Source organism: Phoca vitulina, unplaced genomic scaffold (assembly GCF_004348235.1).
Source record: "Phoca vitulina isolate PV1807 unplaced genomic scaffold, GSC_HSeal_1.0 scaffold20, whole genome shotgun sequence".
NCBI lineage: Eukaryota > Metazoa > Chordata > Mammalia > Carnivora > Phocidae > Phoca > Phoca vitulina.
This window is the reverse complement of record NW_022589723.1, coordinates 18,457,743-18,478,100: the sequence shown is the minus strand read 5'-3', so window position 1 is coordinate 18,478,100 and position 20,358 is coordinate 18,457,743. Positions and strand designations below refer to the sequence as shown.

Below are 20,358 nucleotides of genomic sequence, written 5' to 3'. Positions count from 1 at the left end.
GGCAGAAGTGCAGAGATCCTATGAGCCTTGATGCCTACCAAGGGTTAAAGTATAGCCATAGACAGTGTCAGGGAGAGGTAGGCCACAGATGGGATTTCAGGTTATCAGACATTCTCCCGTTAAATTTTTCTCACCAATTCCATTGGCTGCTTAGTCTACCACCTTATCATCAAGGCTTCACCTGTTGATTTAGGGTCCAGGGGAAATGTAAAATTCCCAAAGGAAATTTCATTCACTTACCTGAAAATCACACTCTACTGGTCAGTGAAGGTGGTTTTGATGTGGAAAGAGACTCTGGGATATTGGAAAAACTGAGGTGGAAGGTGGAGAAAGGAACTGATCCCAGAGGTTGTTAATTTGAAGTCTGTGGATGGGCCTCAGGGGGTCCAGAACCCAGAACTGTATTCAAAAGCATTGCACATTGATTCCTGAGTGTGTTTCCCAGAGTGTAGTCCCACAAGTTCTTTCATTAGGTTCTCAGAATGGGCCTGGGGCTCTAAGGAGAATTAGAAGAGCTAGAGCACCCCAGCTTCCCTGACATCCCAGTTTTGCTCTGGACACCCGGGCCTAGAGGCACCACTGACTGGCCTAAGGAAAAAGAATCAAGGAAGATGAAGAGAGGGGCAGGAGGGGAAGCTAAGATAAAGGGTAAGAATGCTGGGCATCAGACACAGAACTAAAAAAGGTCATATGGCCCAATCCCTGTGTTTTAGAGATAAGGAAAGGAGGTCCAGAGGGGTTAAGTAATGCGAGCACTTGGGGTCAGCCAGTGGCTCCCTTGTCAGAGACTGGCCCTGCTCTAGGCCATCTCTGTGGCTTCACAGTTTGCTCATTCAACAACAGATAAGCTCACAAGGAAAGGCCAGCCGCTGTTATCTGACTGTTTGGGTGGTGGCTGTGGGCCACTGCATTGCTGAAACTTGGCATGTGCAATCACAGATATGATATGGAAAACATTCCCCTGGGGATGTATGAGAACATCATGCTTTGACAACCCCAGGCCCCAAAAGTTTAACCTGCTAACCATTCTTGTCACTGACATTTACTGAGCACTTACTAGGTACAAGGCACTCATGTAGCCTCCATGGGATCCACAGAGAGGAGAAAGATGTGACTGTTAGCCCTGGAGGAACTTATGCTGTGGTAATGACAAAAGACATCCCACTGCAGAAGCAGCTGGGTGTTCTATACAGGAGGCAGCTTTGTTATTGCCCTTACAAGAGCTTATCACATCCAGGTAGGTGAGCTAAAGTAAGGCCACTTGGGACCTCGGTGTAGTAAATCTTGGACACCAAGGCTCAGGTAGGGCTCTGGAACTTACCACAAGAACGAGGTTCTCTTTCTGGGCCTCTCCAGCTGGTAGCATCAGGGCTACCCTAGGCAGTCCCACTTGGGGACCTGGCATGGTTGCTCCCAGAGTCCTGGAGTCCCACAACGCCATGTGCCACAGAGAGTTTGAGCCTGAGGAACACAAGCCAACACCACTGGTGCTGGCTCTGGAGGTTTCGCTTTAACCCTTGTCTCCATGTCGTAAGGTAGAGAGAATTGGCTTCCTCAGCCAGGGCTCAGGGATGCTTGGGAAGCAAACGAGCTCACAGGACTGGTTAGCCATTGAGACTTGAACTCAGGCCCCCGCCCCAAATCCTGATCTTGTGATACTGTCACCTCTGCTTTTTCCCTCTTCAGGTTAAAAGCCAAAATTAGGCTGAAAAATTCCACTACCTGTTCCCTCAGAGGCCGGACGACATGTTAGGTCTCATAAAACTGAATTGAAAAGTAAAGGGGGAGGAAACCTCTTAGAGAAATGACTGCTGCTGTGGGAGTGATACCCAGCCCAGCCCTTTCGACCCCCTCCATGAGACAGGTCCTAGTGAGAAGAAAAGTATGGGTTGATGTGAGGCAGCCCCTGTACAAGAGGGTCTGAGGGCCCCATGGTGGGCCTCTGGTCCCACAATACCCATACCTTGTCTAGTGGCCTGAAAGGCTTTTAATGATCAAGATGTAGAAGGCTTTGCCGGGGGTCTCTGCTGACTGTGCTTTAAAACAAATTGTCTTGGAAGAGGATATCAGATACAGCCCATCGGGAAGACAATGGATTAAGTATCTGAGGGACAAGAGGGCACCCTCAGAGGGGCAAAGATGAAAGCTAAGGTAACAGAGCAGCCAGGCCTACTGGTAGTTGACCAGTAAGCTATCGCAAAGAAAGGAGCATTTCCACAAACATGCACTGAAGTCATGGGACTTCAAAGATGAGGAAGAAAGCCCCAGTCCTGCCTGATGCCCAAGAGCTTTGGATCTGCAGGCTCATGTGAAATGTGGGTTTTGGCAGCTGTGCATTTACTAGAGAGGGCAACTTGCCTTTCATGCACTGTCAATAGTCTTCCTTTTGTGGTTGGAGTGCTAGTGGCTGAGGTCTTGCCAGTGGTCCCTAATGGGGAGTTCAGGCCAACCACACAATATTTCTCCCTCCAGGTGTCCCCTGTTGGTTCCTATTATCTCTCCTGCTCCAGAACAAGTAACTCCCAGAGACTCATTTGGAAGCTTGCTGGGAAGAACGACTAGCACCTGCAGGGTCATGACCCCAGAAGGAGGGCATCATGGAAATCAGATCGTAGAATGTGCACGTGGGTAAACCTTTCCCACTTTTAAGGGACGACTGACAAGTGGATCTTTACTTCCCTGGACCTCAGGTGGTTGGTTCATTTTTCGAGGGAGAGAACCGTACTATTGGAAGATCTCAGAGTTTCTTTCCAGCTGTGTTTCCTTGATGCGGCCGTTCATGGGCAGCTCTGCCTGTCATCCTAGAGACCTATGGTTCTCACTCCAGGCCCTGGCTTAACAGCACCTTCCTTGGAACTTGCCTTATGCCTTTCATGTCTGAATGTAGCACCTTGCTCAGACAAGATCCTTAATAAATGTTTGTTTGATGAAACCATCCAAGACTCTTGAGTTATAGAGTGACTTGGCAGTCAAAAGTAACAGTGTCCCAGAACTTATGTCAAAGAAAGGAAGAAGGGTATTTATACCAGGTAAGAGAAGGCTCAGAGATGGGAGAGGAGGAAGCAAACCTTTCCTGTGAGGCCTGTGGGGAAGAAACAGCCAAGCTGGGGAAATATGGGGGAGGCATGAGGGAGAGCTCCCAGATAGGATGTCTGTGGGTCAGTGAGGAGTCAGAATGTTGGTGCAGAGAGCCAAGAAATAAGTCTGAATGAGGATGAATTTGGAACCCTTGCAATCAACTAGAAGCAAGGAAAGGCTTAGCAAGGAACTGATGTCATGAAAACTGAATTGAAAAACAGCTCGGCAACAGTGCGCAGGATGGATTGAAAGGGAAGGTCTGAGAAGAAGGGTCTCGGGGAGGTTGCAACAGGGAGTAAAATCTGAATGAATGGGGAAACTGCAAACCCAGGCAACAGGCTTGTAGTGAGCATATACAAAGTAAAGTCCAGGACCCTATTCTGGGAGTGGGATATAGTCGTGAAGGAGAAAGACACAGATCTTTGGCCTTGGAGGACTCACCTTCTAGAAGGAGAGGTAACAAAAGGAGGGAGAGAAATTTTAAGAATGAATGCCTCATTTTATTCTGTAAGGGACTCACAGGGAGAACCAAGGTAGCTGGGTCGTGTTTCTCTGTGAGTGGGGACGTGAAGGAGGGACAGACCAGGTGTAGTGAAGAGAAGGAAAGGAAGGGCAGGCTTGGCACCTGGCCCTCAGACCCAGGGTGGCTGGGTCCTCTGGACAGGTCTCCCCCATACTGCAAGGTAGGATTTGGTAGGATCTGGCCAGGCCGGGTGGCACTCCTGCAAGGCTGAGGCCTGCTGCACCATCCTGCAGAGGGTCAAGTCTGTACCAGGACATCTGGAAGACCCTCCTGGCACTGCAGGGCCCGGAGTGTATCCTGAACCCAGAGCACCAGGACACCTAGGCTCTGCAGTGTCCCCAGCAGCCTTTGCCCTGCACTGGGGACTCTGGGTGTAGGACTGGCATTTCCTCATCCTGAGGTCGTGGGGCAGTAAGTGAAGGTGTTAGGATACCCGTGGTTCCACACAACACAGAAACACAGATCTGGTTCCTGTTTGGTACCAGGATCCATGTGGGATGCCCAGTGAGTAAAGAGTAGAGACCACCTGGCAAACAAATGCCTGGAGCCCCAAGCATTTGAGATGGCATTTGAAGGAACATGGCACTTGAGGGCTATGCGTATGTGTATGTGTGTTTGGGGGTGTGTGGGAGGTATTCTTGGCACAGAGGACATATAAGCATCCCCTATGAAGTTCTAGGACCTTCCTACATCCCTATACCACCACTCAAAGACCTCTGTTCAACCAACCTGTCTGTGCGGCCCATTAGAATGTTCTACTGAACAGGAAAACCCAACGTGCAAGTAGGAAAGAATTTGAAAGAACCTTTCTAGCTGTGATATTTGAAGGTCTGAAAAGCTTACTCCTTTAAAGGAAGTCATTCTGAATAGCTCAGGAATGAACGTAAATAGCTTAGGATTGAAAAGTCCCTGAATGTAGAGACCAAATAAATCCCATAATAGGCATCAAAATGGCATGATTGAGAGCATCAGCTCTGTACTGGGTGTTGTAAGTGATGAATCACTAGATTCTACACCTACAACTGATGATGTTACATTTTATGTTAATCTAACTGGAATTTAAATAAAAATTTGAAAACCAAAAGAGCATGGGTTCCAGAGACAGACTACATGGACTCTAATCCCAGCTCTGCAACAAACAAGCTGGGTGCCCCACTTATCACACTTCGGTTTCCTCATCTGTAAAATGGGGGTCCTCTTACTTAGCTCAGGGTGGTTGTGAATATGAATGACTTAGTATTTATAAAGCAATTGGAACAATGTCTGACACGTAGTAAGTGCTCTGTAAGTGTTAAAAAAAATTCTCACACTCTTTGGGACATCTTTAGGACATACTTTTGAGAAAGATGAGGAACCAGGCTTCTAAGCCCTTTTAAACATTTAGGTATACAGGCAGTCTTTGCTTTACACAGTAGTGCAAGACCATAATAATGACCATAAGAATTGAAACTGGGTAAAAATTGAGAGAAAAGGGCTCCTGGGTGGCTCAGTTGGCTAAGAGCCTGCCTTCGGCTCAGGTCGTGATCCCAGGGTCCTGGGATTGAGCCCCCACATCAGGCTCCCTGCTCAGAGGGGAGTCTGCTTCTCTCTTTCTCCTTCTGCCTCTCCCCCTGCTTGTGCTCTCTTGTTCTGTCTCTCAAATAAAATCTTTAAAAAAATCGAGAGAAAAAATACAAGCATTCCATGACCTTTAAAATTTTTGTTGAAACATTAAAAACTCTCATACTACAGGTTTTAAGTGTATATGGAAATGAAAAAAATAGTAAGACCTATATCATAATACACTGTAAACATTAGAAACACTGCAATTCTTAAAAGTGTTCTATTTGTTTGTAAAAAAAAATGAGAGTATTTGAATATCTCTTGCTGCCGTCTCCTCCTTGTGTAACTTATGATATGGACGGAGCATCTTTTCTAAGCCTTGGTGAATCGTCATACTCCTTTATAAATTTGTGTCAGCTTCCAACATGTTATTCTTTGTGACTTCAATGCTGCGAAATATCTCTGAGAGTTTTTTTATTTTATTTTTCTAAATTTTTTCTTCTGAGAGTTTCTTTAATGTGAAGTTTTCTGCCAGGATCACTTCCTCTGGTGCATCTTCCTCCTTTTTGTCTCAACCACCTTCTTCACTTACACCTTTAGCATTGGTTTCAGGTTTCATCAATATCAACAGAAACCTTGAGGATCCTGGCTGTCATAAAGTTCCAGGGAGTTTATTCAGAATGATGTAATGGTGGTTCCTTGGTTTAAGCCTCTGCCTTCGGCTCAGGTGATGATCCCAGGGTCCTGGGATCGAGCCCCACATCTGGCTCCCTGCTCAAAGGGGAGCCTGCTTCTCCCTCTCTCTCTGCCTGCTACTCCCCCTGCTTGTGCTCCCTCTCTCCGTGTCAAATAAATTAAAAAATAAATAAAATAAAATTAAGATCTCACATAGATCAGGGGAGAAATGTAATTACATACTTTTTAAGAATCTGATAAAAGTTCTTTCCCTCTAAAAGTTCAGGTGAGCAGATACAATACTTTATGCAGCATTTCAGGGAGTTCACAGAGCATCCAAAATCCAATTAAAAGCCCTGGTTAAGAATCTAGAACTATTCCTAGATAAAATCCTGCCAAAATCTGTTTCAGAGCCATTATAAGTCCTGCAAACTCAGGTCACTTTCCAAGGGAGGGTAATCCTCAGAGCAGTCATCTGGCACCAGAACCACATTGAATGGTCGCTCTTGCCTTGCTATGCAAGTTTATTCAGTCTAGGTCTCTTCAACAAACCATCATCCCTGAAACTCTCCTCTGTATTGGTCTTAGAAAACCTTACTGAAAAGACAGACTCCACATTACATTGTTGAGAAACATGACAAAACCAGCAAATCAAACTGAAAATTGTCTTGCACAGGAGGTTAGCTGCTGTGGGCAAAGCATGAGTGGACCTGAGCCTATTGCTGGTGGCATTCTACTCTTTTTGTCCGTTCTTTTCTTCCTCTTCCCCCATTCCTTCTCTTTCTCCTCTCCCTGGAATCTCCCTCTCTCATTCTTCTCTCCTACTACTTCTGACATTGGCCCCCATGAGCACTGCTTCATCCAGCCTGTGGTGCAAAAGATTTTAAGCCTTATTCAAGCCAATAGAGAAAAGATCGTCCTGAGTGAGTCACGCTGAATTCAACAAACAACCCAATAGAAGTCTCTGAGGATACCTCGACAATGCCCAAGCAACTATTCTTCCTAGAGAAACTTACTCTTTGGGGGAATTAATTTTGAGCAAGGAAGGGGGTTAGGGATTACTTTTTAAAAAATTGATTTGGCATCAAGAGAAAAAGATTGCCTAAGCAATATCTGCTGATGAAGTCATAAAAAGCCTCCACCTCTGGAATGAGCTCATTTTCTTGTATTTTGGTAAGAAATTTGATTCTCAATTGGGAATTCAGCCACTCTACCCACTCAAGGGCAAGATGATAAGGTTCTATCAAACCAAGAGTCTAAACGAACCTGAGACTCTACCAAGGTCAGAAATGCTGTACTTCAAGCCAAAAGATCTCTCTTTGGCTTGCTTGTTTTGACTTGTAACCACAAGTTTGTCTTGTCTAGGTGTCCAATCACATTATAAAACAAACGCTGATTTCTGCACTACAGCATCCTCTGAAGCAACGGGCGTCCTGGATGTACACTTTGGGGGATTCTCTAATTTTTGTTTTGCTCCTCTGATTTCCACAGGACTTTAAGTTTTTTCTCTTGAGATCAAGGAACAAAAGATGGTTTTGGAAATGCTGAACCCAATGCATTATAACATCACCAGCATGATGCCCGAAGTCATGCCTGTGGCCACCATGCCGATCCTGCTGCTCACTGGCTTTCTTCTTTTGGTTTGGAATTATGAAGACACATCCTCAATACCCGGTAAGTCAGTCATTTAGTTCTGTAACTAAGGAGATTGTTTACTTGGGCTTTTGGTCCATGAGGGTAAAGAAAATTTTGCAAAAGGACAAAGAGCAAAAACATGGTGAAATGGCTGAAGCCCACGGCAATGTTAGCAAATAAAAACTCAGGTGAAAAACTTTATACCAATTAGCTGCACATTTCAAATGAAAGCATTTCAAAAAAATATCTTAGATAATCCCGTCCAGTCTGTGCTTTGCTTTGGTAGACTTGGCATGAGTATCCTTCAAAGTAAGTTTGAAAAAAAAAAAAAGTAAGTTTGAGATGGGGTGAAGCAAGGTAAGCCAGGCATTTTTTTTATTATTATTCAAATTCATTCCAATGTTGCTCTGAAGGTAAAAATGTCTCTGGAATGCCTTCTTTTTTTTAAGATTTTATTTTTATTTATTTTTTTTTATTTATTTTTTTTTTAAAATTTTTTTTATTGTTATGTTAATCCCCATACATTACATCATTAGTTTTAGATATAGTGTTCCATGATTCATTGTTTGTGCATAACACCCAGTGCTCCATGCAGAACGTGCCCTCCTCAATACCCATCACCAGGCTAACCCATCCTCCCACCCCCCTCCCCTCTAGAACCCTCAGTTTGTTTTTCAGAGTCCATCGTCTCTCATGGTTCTTCTCCCCCTCCAATTTCCCCCCCTTCATTCTTCCCCTCCTGCTATATTCTTCTTCTTCTTTTTTTCTTTCTTAACATATATTGCATTATTTGTTTCAGAGGTACAGATCTGAGATTCAACAGTCTTGCACAATTCACAGCGCTTACCAGAACACATACCCTCCCTAGTGTCCATCACCCAGTCACCCCATCCCTCCCACCCCACCCCCCACTCCAGCAACCCTCAGTTTGTTTCCTGAGATTAAGAATTCCTCATATCAGTGAGGTCATATGATACATGTCTTTCTCTGTTTGACTTATTTCGCTCAGCATAATACCCTCCAGTTCCATCCACGTCGTTGCAAATGGCAAGATCTTATTCCTTTTGATGGCTGCATAATATTCCATTGTATATATATACCACATCTTCTTTACCCAATCATCTGTTGATGGACATCTTGGCTCTTTCCACAGTTTGGCTATTGTGGACATTGCTGCTATAAACATCGGGGTGCACGTAGCCTTTCGGGTTCCTACTTTTGTATCTTTGGGGTAAATACCCAGTAGTGCAATTGCTGGATCTAAGATTTTATTTTTAAGTAATCTCTACAACCAATGTGGGGCTTGAGCTCAGAACCCCGAGATCAAGAGTCATGCGCTCCACTGACTGAGCCAGCCAGGCACACACGGAATGCCTTCTATACTCCTTTCCTTCTCCCTGCTGCTTTGCCTCATCTGTGTGCTCTGCCCTCTTCCTTTCTTGAACTTATTTCCTCTCTTCATCCCACTCTTCATTTTCTCTTATTCTTGGGGGTAGGTGTGATGGTGATGCCACCATAAGAGCTGGCTGGGACCTGGGCACTGGAAGAAAAATGGAGACCACTATGGTTCCCTTGGAACATCATACCCTGATAGAATCTTCAACAAGGTCTGTGGATTAATCAAAAGTAGAGTATCATATAATTATCCAGATAATTCCAATAGAAACCCCTACCACTCTACAACTATCAGATTAATTCAGAATTATCAGAAATATCCAACTATTTCTTCAGTTTTCAGTGAAAATTCTTCATGGCAAGCATCTATCCCCAGTCCCATGAGCCATCCAACAAGGCTTTACTTCAAGAGCATAGTCATTATGCACTTCCAAGTGCAGTGGACCTCATCATAGAGTGATTTAGGGTAGGAATGTGAAGCTGGTGCAAAGTGTCCCGTGTCTGGATTCTTCCAAAATTTTCCAGAGAACTGTCTGTCCTGTCTATCTGATTCAGCCTGGTATTTTAGGTTGCTTTCATGTCCACTTAAACAGAGAGCTCAGTTAATGTTGTTCTCTACTCCCTGAGGGGTCTGAGGGAAGACTCTTTCATGGCCTTTAACTTGAGCTCCTTCCCACTACAGCTCCTTCCTCACTGGATCTCTTCTCCCACAGTGGGCTCCCAGGTCAGGATCCATGAATGGTGGGTGAGGTGGAGGGTATTTTATAACAAGTCCCCCCAGATGTTTATGTTGCAAGTTTTAGAAGAAGTCCCTTGGACCTTTGAAAAAGGAGGTCAGCCTATGGGGGGCAAGCACAAGAACTGGCATCCCTGAAGCTTTGGATCAGGAGCCTGGGTGACAGCTCACTCTGTCCCCCAATCCTGTGCTGGGGACATCATGCTGCCATACACTAATAGTTCTATGGTTCTCAGCTATGTCTGGAGCAGGGCCCGCATGTTGATATTAAAAAAAAAAAAAAATTCTGGGGCACCTGGGTGGTTCAGTTGGTTCAGCATCTGACTCTTGATTTTGGCTCAGCTCATGACCTCAGTGACGTGAGATTGAGCCCGCCCAGTGTGCTAGGCTTGGAGCCTGCTTAGGATTCTCTCTCTCCCTCTCCCTCTGCACCGCTCCCCCCAACTAAAAAAAACAAAATAAAAAAATCTTCCCAGGTGATTTTTCATTAGCAGTCAGGATTGAGAGCCATAGATATGAGCCCAACCCCTTCACTTGACGGAAGGGGAAACTGAGCCCCAGAGAGGTGAACTGCCTTACCCAAGCAAACCCTTATGACAAATATAAGAAACCATGGAGTTCAAACCCTTCATTTTACAGGTGAGGGTTAAAGCCCAGAGAAAGGAAATGGCTTGTCGGCATTTCAGCTTGAAAGGAAAGGCAGGGGAGGGGAACAATCAGGAATTCCTAAATCCCAGGTTGGTGATCATTTTGCTAGCCAGGGAGCTTCTAGTTCCATGCTTTCCCTTTGAAAATGTGAGCTCTGGTCAGAATCCTCTCGTGGCACAGACTAAGGTCCCATGGTGCCCAGCTGGGGAAGGAAAGGTGAGAAAATTGGCTTTGTTGGGGTGGTTCTTCCTGAACTCCTTTTGCCAGTTTCCTCGAATCACTGGTTCTCTGGATTCTTGGTTTTACAGGTTTGCGGGAAGCTCAGGGTCAGGGAGTGTCAAGGGGAGTTAAGAAGTTGCAATGATTTAAAAGCCCTTAAGTTAGTTACAATTTACAAAGCAGTTTCACATTCTTTCTCTCTTGTGATCCTCATAGCACTCTGATGAGGTAGGTGTGTTTATGCCTATTTTGCAGATGAAGAAACTGAGATTAAAGAGGATCGATGGTGCATAGCTAGTAAGTGATGAAACTGGGACTCAGAGCTAAATCTCTTGAGCCATCCCCAGCTTTGCACATGGATTCCCTCCCCCAGAGCCTCTCTCTGCCCTGGGCGCCATGTCCCCAGAGGGAGTTAATGGGAAAAGGACATGGCAACACATTCCCCTTTCTCCCACTAAAAAACGACTTCACAGAAAAGTGCACAAATAAATATGTCATCACAGTACAGGACACGAAACAGGATGTTAGCAGGATCCCAGAAACTTCTCTTGTGTCTTTTCAATCATACCCCCTCTCACCTCCAGAGGTAAACATTCTTCTAATTTGTGATAATCACTCCCTTGTTTTTATAGTTTTGCCACCTAATTTCATATCCCTGAGAAATACAGATTAATTTTGCCTGGTTTTAAATGTTTTAGCCATCGAGTCCTACATTACTTCTATATTGCTTCTTTTGCTCAATATTGTGCTTGCAAGCTTCATCCATGGAGTGACATGCGGCTATAGCTCATATGGTATGCAGTAGCACAAACATCTCGTGGTTTAATTACTGATGCTACTGTTGGTGGACCTTTGGGTGTCTCTAGTTTGGGACTATTGTGAACAGTGCTGCTATGAGCCTTCCCGTTCACAGGTTTCTCTAGGGTGTACACCTAGCATGGAATGCAACAGCTTCTTGATGAGGACAGTGGGTGAGAGGTCCCAGCTGTTGGCTTCTGGGAGGCTGTTTCTGTACAAAAATGCAGTGTAGTATTTATCGCTCCTCTTAGGGTGTGAAAGAGGTGCCCGCAATCGCTGTAGGCCTAAATCAGCATTCCCAAATCTGAGAGGCAGAGAGCAGCTTAATGTGGATGCAACCAGAATATTTCTCGAATATCCTACCAAAGTTTCTCCCCTCCTAGGACGTTCTTTTCTCAGCTGGAAGGTGTAAGGTATACATGTAAATGAAAGGATCACATTGTGTTACAATAATTCAATATTGTACTTTCTCCTCCCCCATACTCTCCTCTCCTGCCCAGGACTCTGATTGGGAACCTATTTATGCTTATCACTCCATCTCCAGTCTCTGACTCGTAGCTAGTGTCTAAACCTAGTAGGGTCTCAGTAAGTGTTTGTTGGATGAATTAAGCTGACACATGATTGATCACTAGGGACCCAAGACTTGGATTCTCTTCTGGTCAGAACACTCAGGTTTTCAACCTGAGCAAATTTCATCACCATCTCCCTTTTTCAGTGGATAGAGATCTGCACTGTCATATTTTAAACTTGAATGGTGGTTCCTTAATATTAAGACTTTCTACATGGCACCAAACTATTAGATAAAAAATGAAGAGTGTAGCCTTTCATTTGCATGTCTTTGTTCCTCATGGGCCTAGTATATTAAGTAAGTAAACGTTTGTTGAATGAGTCTATTCCCAAATAGCTGGAGTCTGACCTCCCATGGACTAAACGTACATGATACAATGATATTTTTCCATTTTATCAAAATGTAAATACAACCTGAAATACTCTAAATGTGGATGATATTTAAAACTTGATCCTTTATATTACACACACATATCTAATTAATTTAAAAAATTCACCAGGAAACACTTATTAGGCATCTACAATGTTTCAAACTGTAAATACCCAGCAAAGTAGTTTGTTATTATGCACATTTTAATTGATTAGAGATCTGTATATCTGATGACCTTTTAAGGAAATACATATTCAAATTTGCTTGTTTTAATCTTTTAAAGAACTTAATGAAATTATTAGGTATAAAGTCAGTCATCTACTTACAATACAGTGTTATCGGAACAATCAGAAGATTAAGAAGAACCCTTTGAAAATGTTTTGGTTCTATAGATATTACCAAAGACCTTCACTTTAAATATTTTATTTATTTATTTGTCAGAGAGAGAGAGAGAGAGAGTGAGCACAAGCAGGGGGAGTGGCAGGCAGAGGAAGAAGCAGGCTCCCCGCAGAGCAAGAAGCCCATGGTGAACTCAATCCCAGGACCCTGGGATCATGACCTGTGCTGAAGGCAGACGCTTAACAACTGAGCCACCCAGGCATCCCAAACGACCTTCACTTTAAGGAAAAAAACCTGACAGTCTTATTCCCATTAATCCAGCTATTTCAAAGGACTAAATCTTATTTGACGAATTTGGGATTTAACATCCAATTTAGATGGTTTAAGCAAAAGCTTAGATTATCTAGATTTATTTACACAGTGCTTGCCCCTGGAGTGAGAACACTGTCTCAAACAGTCGTGCATGTTGGCTTCCTATTTTACTACTGGAATGGAATGAAAGGAGAAAGATTTGATGTAGAAAAGCTACTACTTCACAGGAAAACTCCTAAAACCATTCCAAGAAGTTTTTGTCTAACTTTTTACAGCCACCAGTATAATCAAGCTACCAAGTTTGTTCTCTGTTCTAAGCAACAGAAAATTCCTCCGTTCTTTATGTAAGCAAGGACATGAGCGGTCACTGCTCTTGAGTAAAACCACATTGCTGGACCCAAATTCTAGTCCAGACACTGACTGGACTCATTGCCTAATTCCTCAATGCTTAGCTGTATGTTTTGCCTAATGAGACTAAGCTTAGGATTCTTCTCTTAAACTGAGTCCTTTTTGAAGGAAAAAAAAAAGGATATTCTTTGTTTGAACATTATCTTCGTAGACCGTGTCTCTCAGTTAAAAAGATTACACCAAAACTACAACCTAATTTTAACCTGCCCATTCCATCAGCTGGGGCATTCAAACCAAAAGTTTTCAGACAAAACTAGGCAGCCAAACAGATCGGTCAGCTTGTCACATGTCCTGGTTTCCATGCTTGTAACTAGATGGACTGACTGACTTGTATTGAAAACTCACTGACACTGTTTAACGTGGCAAGAAAAGAGCAGACACCTACCCTGGCTCATTCAGACTGAAAGGTTTGAGACCAAATAGAACTAGTGTGGTATGGACACTGAACTACTGTTTTTTGTTTTTTTTTTTTAATTTTTTATTGTTATGTTAATCCCCATACATTACAGCATTAGTTTTAGATATAGTGTTCCATGATTCATTGTTTGTGCATAACACCCAGTGCTCCATGCAGAACGTGCCCTCCTCAATACCCATCACCAGGCTAACCCATCCTCCCACCCCCCTCCCCTCTAGAACCCTCAGTTTGTTTTTCAGAGTCCATCGTCTCTCATGGTTCTTCTCCCCCTCCGATTTCCCCCCCTTCATTCTTCCCCTCCTGCTACATTCTTCTTCTTCTTTTTTTTTCTTAACATATATTGCATTATTTGTTTCAGAGGTACAGATCTGAGATTCAACAGTCTTGCACAATTCACAGCGCTTACCAGAGCACATACCCTCCCCAGTGTCCATCACCCAGTCACCCCATCCCTCCCCCCCCCCCCAGAACTAGTTTTTTCATGTTAAGTTTGTTTGTTTTTTTTAGAGATTGACAGATATACATCAGAAGGTATCCAAGACCTTTTAGATATCAAAGAACACAAGCAGCGATAACATAAAACAGTTGCTCTTTTTCGGTGTTTGCTAAAATGCTGACTGTGGTCTGATAACTCTCCTAGGTCCTGGCTATTGCATGGGGATTGGGCCCCTCGTTTCCCACTGCAGGTTCCTGTGGATGGGCATCGGCAGTGCCTGCAACTACTACAACAAGATGTACGGAGAATTCGTGCGAGTTTGGATATGTGGAGAGGAAACACTCATTATTAGCAAGTGAGTCTATTAATAATCAGAGACAGGTTTTCAAAACCAAGGCTGTGTTTTTTTCCTATTAAGTAACACACTTATTTTGATATCTTGATGCTTTTGTTGCTAAGGCTGTGTTTTTACTTCCCAGGTAAAAATCTAACCTATAGACAAGCGGAATCATTGGGTTTTGCCTAAACCCAGGGTACATAGATAAAGAACTCTGGAAAGCTGGGAAACTATTTGAAATTTCTCTGAGCAGTGAATGGAAACTTAGAATCTAAAGGATCTGGGTTTGACAAAACATATTTTAGGGAGGGGCATTATCTTTTCTGCTTTCCTAAGATTTTGGTCTTATCTCTATAAGCAAGCAGTTAAAACAAAACGAAACACCAGAGAGAAAGGAATCTGCACCAGTTTGCTAATGGGCTTCTAATGGCAGGCTCCGGAGCGCCTCCAGAAGGGTAAATGGTAGAAAAAGATGCTATTCATATGCTCCTGTTCTATTTATGACTGTGGGCTGCTGTCTCAGCTGAGTGATCTTAAATACATTGCCTATTTAAAAAAAAAGATTTGTCGTATTTTCTGGATAAGTTTAGCAGATTGAATTCATCCAGGGTTAATCAAATAGGCATCGAATGTAGAGAACTAGCTTTGTGAAATACTAGTTTTCTTATTTATTGATCATAGAAAATGGAGAATTTCAAAGAGAACACATTTCACTAGACTTTCAGCTGTCTTTACTGGATATTTAACAATGTTATATGCCAACACTGTCTCATTAATGAGTTTTTATATTCCCTGACAGGACTTTACCCACAAACCAAGACCAACTAGGGTTTTACTGATATGTTAGAATTTTTTTGTCCAGATGCAGACTATTGCCCAGAAGTAAGTGAAGTATTTCTGGAAACTACATTGATTTCTTTCAAGCCAAGATTACATACATCATTTCATAAAATACCATGGTAATCTCAAAGGCCAATTCTTTGAACCAAATAACTGACAGAAGGGAGTGGGGGACCAATAATTGCCCTTGGATTTTACTTCTCTTAAGCTACTTTGGTCAGCCAAATTTAGGTGAATTTGATAAGTACTCATTTTAAACATCAATACTTTACTCTCTTTGGCAATGGTCTACAATCTCAAAATGTCCTGGGACTGATGACATGAGGGCTTGGGGGCTTGAGACGTTTGCCACTGCTCTTTCATCCACCAGCATAGTGAGTTGCCTTCTAGCCCTCATCACAGATAGGTGAAGTGACCCGCAGGGTATTTTTCTAAAAGGATATCCGTCTACAGCTCAGGACCTAAAGCGGTGGTTCTCACCCTGGCTCCACATTAAAGTCACCCAGGGAGCTTTTAAAAACCCCAATGCCCAGGCCACACCCCAACTTTCAGAATCTCTGGGGGTGGAACCTGGGCATCAGGTGTCTGTAGAGCTCCCCAAGTAATGCCAATGTGCTGCAGAGCCTGAGACAGAAGAACAGGTGAGCAGCTTCTGGCACCAGGGGGCCTTGTCTTGGGGTCAGGGGAGCAGCTAAGCAGGGTTGGAGTGCTTTTGTCTGATCATCTTACCCTGCAGTCTAGCTCAAGTGGTGGTAGTATAAGACAAGAACTGGAGTGAAGAATGTGACAAAGGACCAGAGGACAAGAACAGAAATCGCTCTTAGATACTACATACTTGGATCACCAGATCCAATCCTGGAAGCCCAAAGCCATTCCTAAAGTAGGATCCTTGTGACAGTGCAGGGTAGCATCTGACGGCTCTGCTGTCTTCATTAAGAAAGTGACCTTAGTGATCCTGACCAAATCATGTGCTGATTCATGCTTGAGATGAGCCCACAACCCAACCCACCCTTCCCCCAGCTCTCCCAGTTCTCTCCTCATCCTGTCCTCACAGGCTTTTCACTGGTTGGAGTCTTTATGTTCTCCTTAATTGCCTCTGAGCAGCTCAATTTTGTTGTTAAGGGCTGAGCTCCCTGCGGGGAATAGGACATGTTTGTCCCCATCTCCTTCCATTGCCTGCTCTTCAGGTCCCTTCCAGAACTACCCGTGCCTCTTGAAAATACCCCCTCGGAAAGCTTTTTATTTTTAGTTGAATAGTTTGCCAGGTTTTTTTCTTTTGAAAAGTTTGAGATCAGCTGAGTAGAGATTATGACCCAACTTTTCCTACCAGCATAGTCCCGAAGTGGTGGGGGCTGCAGAACTTCATGGGGGGAGTCAGTGCAGCCAGGATGTTGCCTGAGCAGCTCAGAGTTTTGGGGAAAAGTTTATCTCATTATCGGTAGATAAAGTAGGCACAGTTTCCCAGGCAGGTGAGCTCTAAATTAATGAGGGTCTACAGATGTTGTGCATGTTGTGTGTATATATTAGTTTTTGTAATGAATACAAAAAAAAAAAAAAGAAAAAGAATATGGGTAACATCCATTAAGGGGAGTTAGCAATTAACATGCTAATTAGGGTTATTTTTGCAAACCTGTTAGTAATTAACATACTAATTAGGATTATATTTGTATATCTGTTTTAATCATGTGTACATTTATAGCGAATGCATTCATGTATTCTTTCAACATACATTTGTTGAGAATTTACTACATATACTAAGCACTGGATGATCCTAACATATAATCATTATTGGCTCCCCATTCATCCATTAAATAAACATTTATTGAGGACTTACCTATGGACACTGGGTATCATGAGCAAATCAGGTAAATATCCCTATCCTCATGGAGAAATGTATTGTTGTATTGTTAATATACCAACAAAAGATGAGTAAAACATATAGTATAGGAGTAGAGTGACCAGCTGTCTTGGTATGCCTGGGACTAGGGGGTTTCCCAGGATGTGGGACTTTTAATGCTAAAACTGGGACATTCCCAAGCAAACCAAGATGGTTGCTCACACTATCATCAGGTAGATATGAACTATATAGGAAACTAAAGTGGGGAGGGCCAGTTGCAGGGATGGAAGTACAACTATAAATAGGCAGTCGAGGCAGGCCTCATTGAGAAGATAGCATTTGAATAAAGACCTAAAGGAAGTGAGGGAGTGAGTCAGGCAGAGATGTAGAGGAAAAGCATTCTGGACAAAAGGAAGAGCAAGTGCAAAGGCACTGAGGTGGGAGCCCATCTGAAAGGTTCAAGGAACACCAAGGATATCAGTGTGGCTACGGGAAGAATAGTGGAAATGACATTAGAGAGGTATTAGGATACCCAATCATGTTGAGCCTTGTTGGCCATTGTAACAACTCTGAATTTTACCCTGCATGAGATGGGAAGCCTTTGAAGAGTTTGAGAAGAGTGACATATCTGACTCATTCATGTTTCAGCACATTACTGGCTTCTGTACCCACATTCTACTCCCATTCTACCTACATTCTTTGAGAACAGGTGCAAGAAACAAAGAACAAGGATGAATGCCCAGAGGGCAGTTAGGCAAGAGATGATGGCTGGTCCACATGAGTGTGGTAGAGGTGATGAGAGGTGAAATTCTAGGCATATTTTGAGGGCAAAGCCAGTAAGATGCTAGGAGATTGGATGTTGGGTGTAAGAATCAAGGTGATAGCATAGTTTTTGCCTTAAGTACCTAGAAAAATGAAGGGATCATTACCTCAGATAAGTGGAGCAAGTTTGGGATGGGGAAAAATCAGGATTCCATTTGGGGTATTTTGACTTGACATGCCCAGTAGACAGCTGAGTGGGATGTTGTGAAGTATGGTCTGAGTCTTTAGACCACCCCCCCTCACCACTATAGTCAGAAACTAGAGAAGGATAGCCAAAGAAGGGAAAACCAGAAGAGTGTGGTGGTCTGAAAGCCAGGTGATGAGTGCATATCAGGGAGGATGGAATTGTCAACCATGCCAGAGAGTGCCTGGTGAACGGGAGATTTAAGTGTTGCATTTAGCAACAGGGAGGTCATGGGTGACCTTGAAAAGAGCAGTTTCAATGGAGTGGTGAGGGCAAAAGTCTGATTATAGTATAGAATGAGGGGAAAGAATTGTAGGCAGCAGGTGTAGACAACTGTTCCAAGAAGTTTGTCATAAAGGCAGCAGAGAAATGGAACAACGAAATAGAAAGGGATGTGTATGGTCCAAGGAGTCTCTGTTAAGATGGGAGAAATTACAACATGTGTGTTGAGATGGCAATGATGGATTACAGAGCAAAATTGTTGATGGAAGAGAAAGGGGTGTGCTAGGTGAGATGTATGTAAAGGGGGTCCAAGTGACAAGTGGAGCTGGTCTTGAAATAGGGACATGGAAGTTCATCCACAGTAAGTTTGGGAAGTTTGAATATATGAGCACATATCCTAATACTTGGAGCTTGCAGAGATTCTAGTTCTTTTTCCTCAGTAAAATAGGAAATAAAGTCCTTAGCTGAGACTGAGGAAGTAGAATATTTGAGGAGAGAGAAGGCAGGATATAATAGTCATCTAGAACAGTGAGAGTGAACGGACTTGGGGAACTGTAGAATGGCCAGCTGCACTAAGGACCCCCTTGAATTTAACTGGGACCTGTGTGTGTGTGTGTGTGTGTCTGTGTGTGTCTGTGCGTGTGTGTGTGTGAACATGTGCATGTGTGGTTTTTTTTCCCAGCCACATTCAGCTGCCAGGGGCAAGCACAGAGAAAGCTAAAAGTTGGATTTAGCCAGGGGTGAGGTTTTACCACGCAACTATGACAAAGTAAGGAGAGAGTCAAGGGAGTTGAGAATGCATGGGAAGAGAGTGATCTTAATGATTAACAATAAAATGTTTTTTTTTCCAACTTTCTATTAAGAAAATGTTCAAATGAACAGGAAAGTTGAAAGAGCAGTCCTCCCATTCCCTGCCCCACATGACATTGATCTTTGGAAGAGACCAGGTCAATTGTCTTATAGGATGTTCCATATTTCCGAATTTCTCTCATTACATTATGGTGTTACTTAACATATTACTCCATTCCCTGTATTCCTTATAAACTGAAAATTATGTCTTAAAGCTCAGTTTCATTCAGGTTAAACACTTTTGTAATGATACTTCCCTGGTAGTATTGGGCACTTCATATTGCATCACATCAAGAGACAAGGAAAAGTTGTCCCTCTATAAGGGATGTTAAATGTGACCATTGGGTAGGGTAGTTACAGGCAGATCTCTCTGTTATAAAGATCATTTTTCTCTTGCAGTGACTCCAGTATTTAAGCTGGGTAAGTGAGGCTATTAGAGGGACAAAGGACAGGGGAAAGGCAATGGAATCGATGGACCATAAGTCTCAGGCACAAAATAGGTCTACACAGGCAAGTACTTTTAAATGTTTGGTACCAATTATTCCATTAGGTTCTCCTCCATATTTCTAGTACTTACCACTCTTGAACCCAGCCACATATGTTAGTCCTTTTGTTCTTTTTTGAAGATTGTATTTTTTAAATTTTTTATTCTTTTGAAGATTTTATTTTTAAGTAACCTCCACACCTGACATGGGTCTCAACCTCACAACCCCAAGATCAAGAGTCCTATGCTCCACCAACTGAGCCAGCCAGGTGCCCCTGTGTGAGTCCTTTAAATTCAGAACTGAAGGTGGCTTCCTCCTCACTACTTAAGAACTTACTCTGGCTACTTTTCATTTTGAATAGACAATAGGTTTGCCATCTTTGGCAATGTCTTTTGACTTCAGTCATGTTTAAAGAAGAATAATGAAGGGTAATGGGGGATACAGGCTTCCAGTTACGAAGTGAGTAAGTCACAAGGATGAAAGGTACAGGATAGGGAATACAGTCAATGGTACTGTAATAGCCCTGTATAGTGAGAGATAGCAGCTACACTTGTGGTGAGCACAGCATAATGTATAAACTGGTTGAATGACCGTGTTGTATTCCTGAGACTAATGTAACACTGTGTCAGCTATACTCAAATAAGGAAGGAAGGAAGGAAGGAAGGAAGGAAGGAAGGAAGGAA

At 43.2% G+C, this 20,358-nt stretch overlaps 1 protein-coding gene across 6 annotated transcripts in view; it reads left to right on the top strand.

The window, feature by feature from the left end:
* LOC116640812 (aromatase) overlaps positions 1-20,358 on the top strand; it is a 129,440-nt gene that overhangs the window by 86,741 nt on the left and 22,341 nt on the right. For all 6 annotated transcript variants that reach the window (XM_032418070.1, XM_032418071.1, XM_032418073.1 and 3 more), the window contains 2 exons: positions 7,310-7,492; positions 14,304-14,454. In XM_032418070.1, coding sequence (XP_032273961.1) covers positions 7,348-7,492; positions 14,304-14,454 — 296 coding nt within the window. In that variant the 5' untranslated portion in view covers positions 7,310-7,347. The remainder of the gene's footprint in view (positions 1-7,309; positions 7,493-14,303; positions 14,455-20,358) is intronic.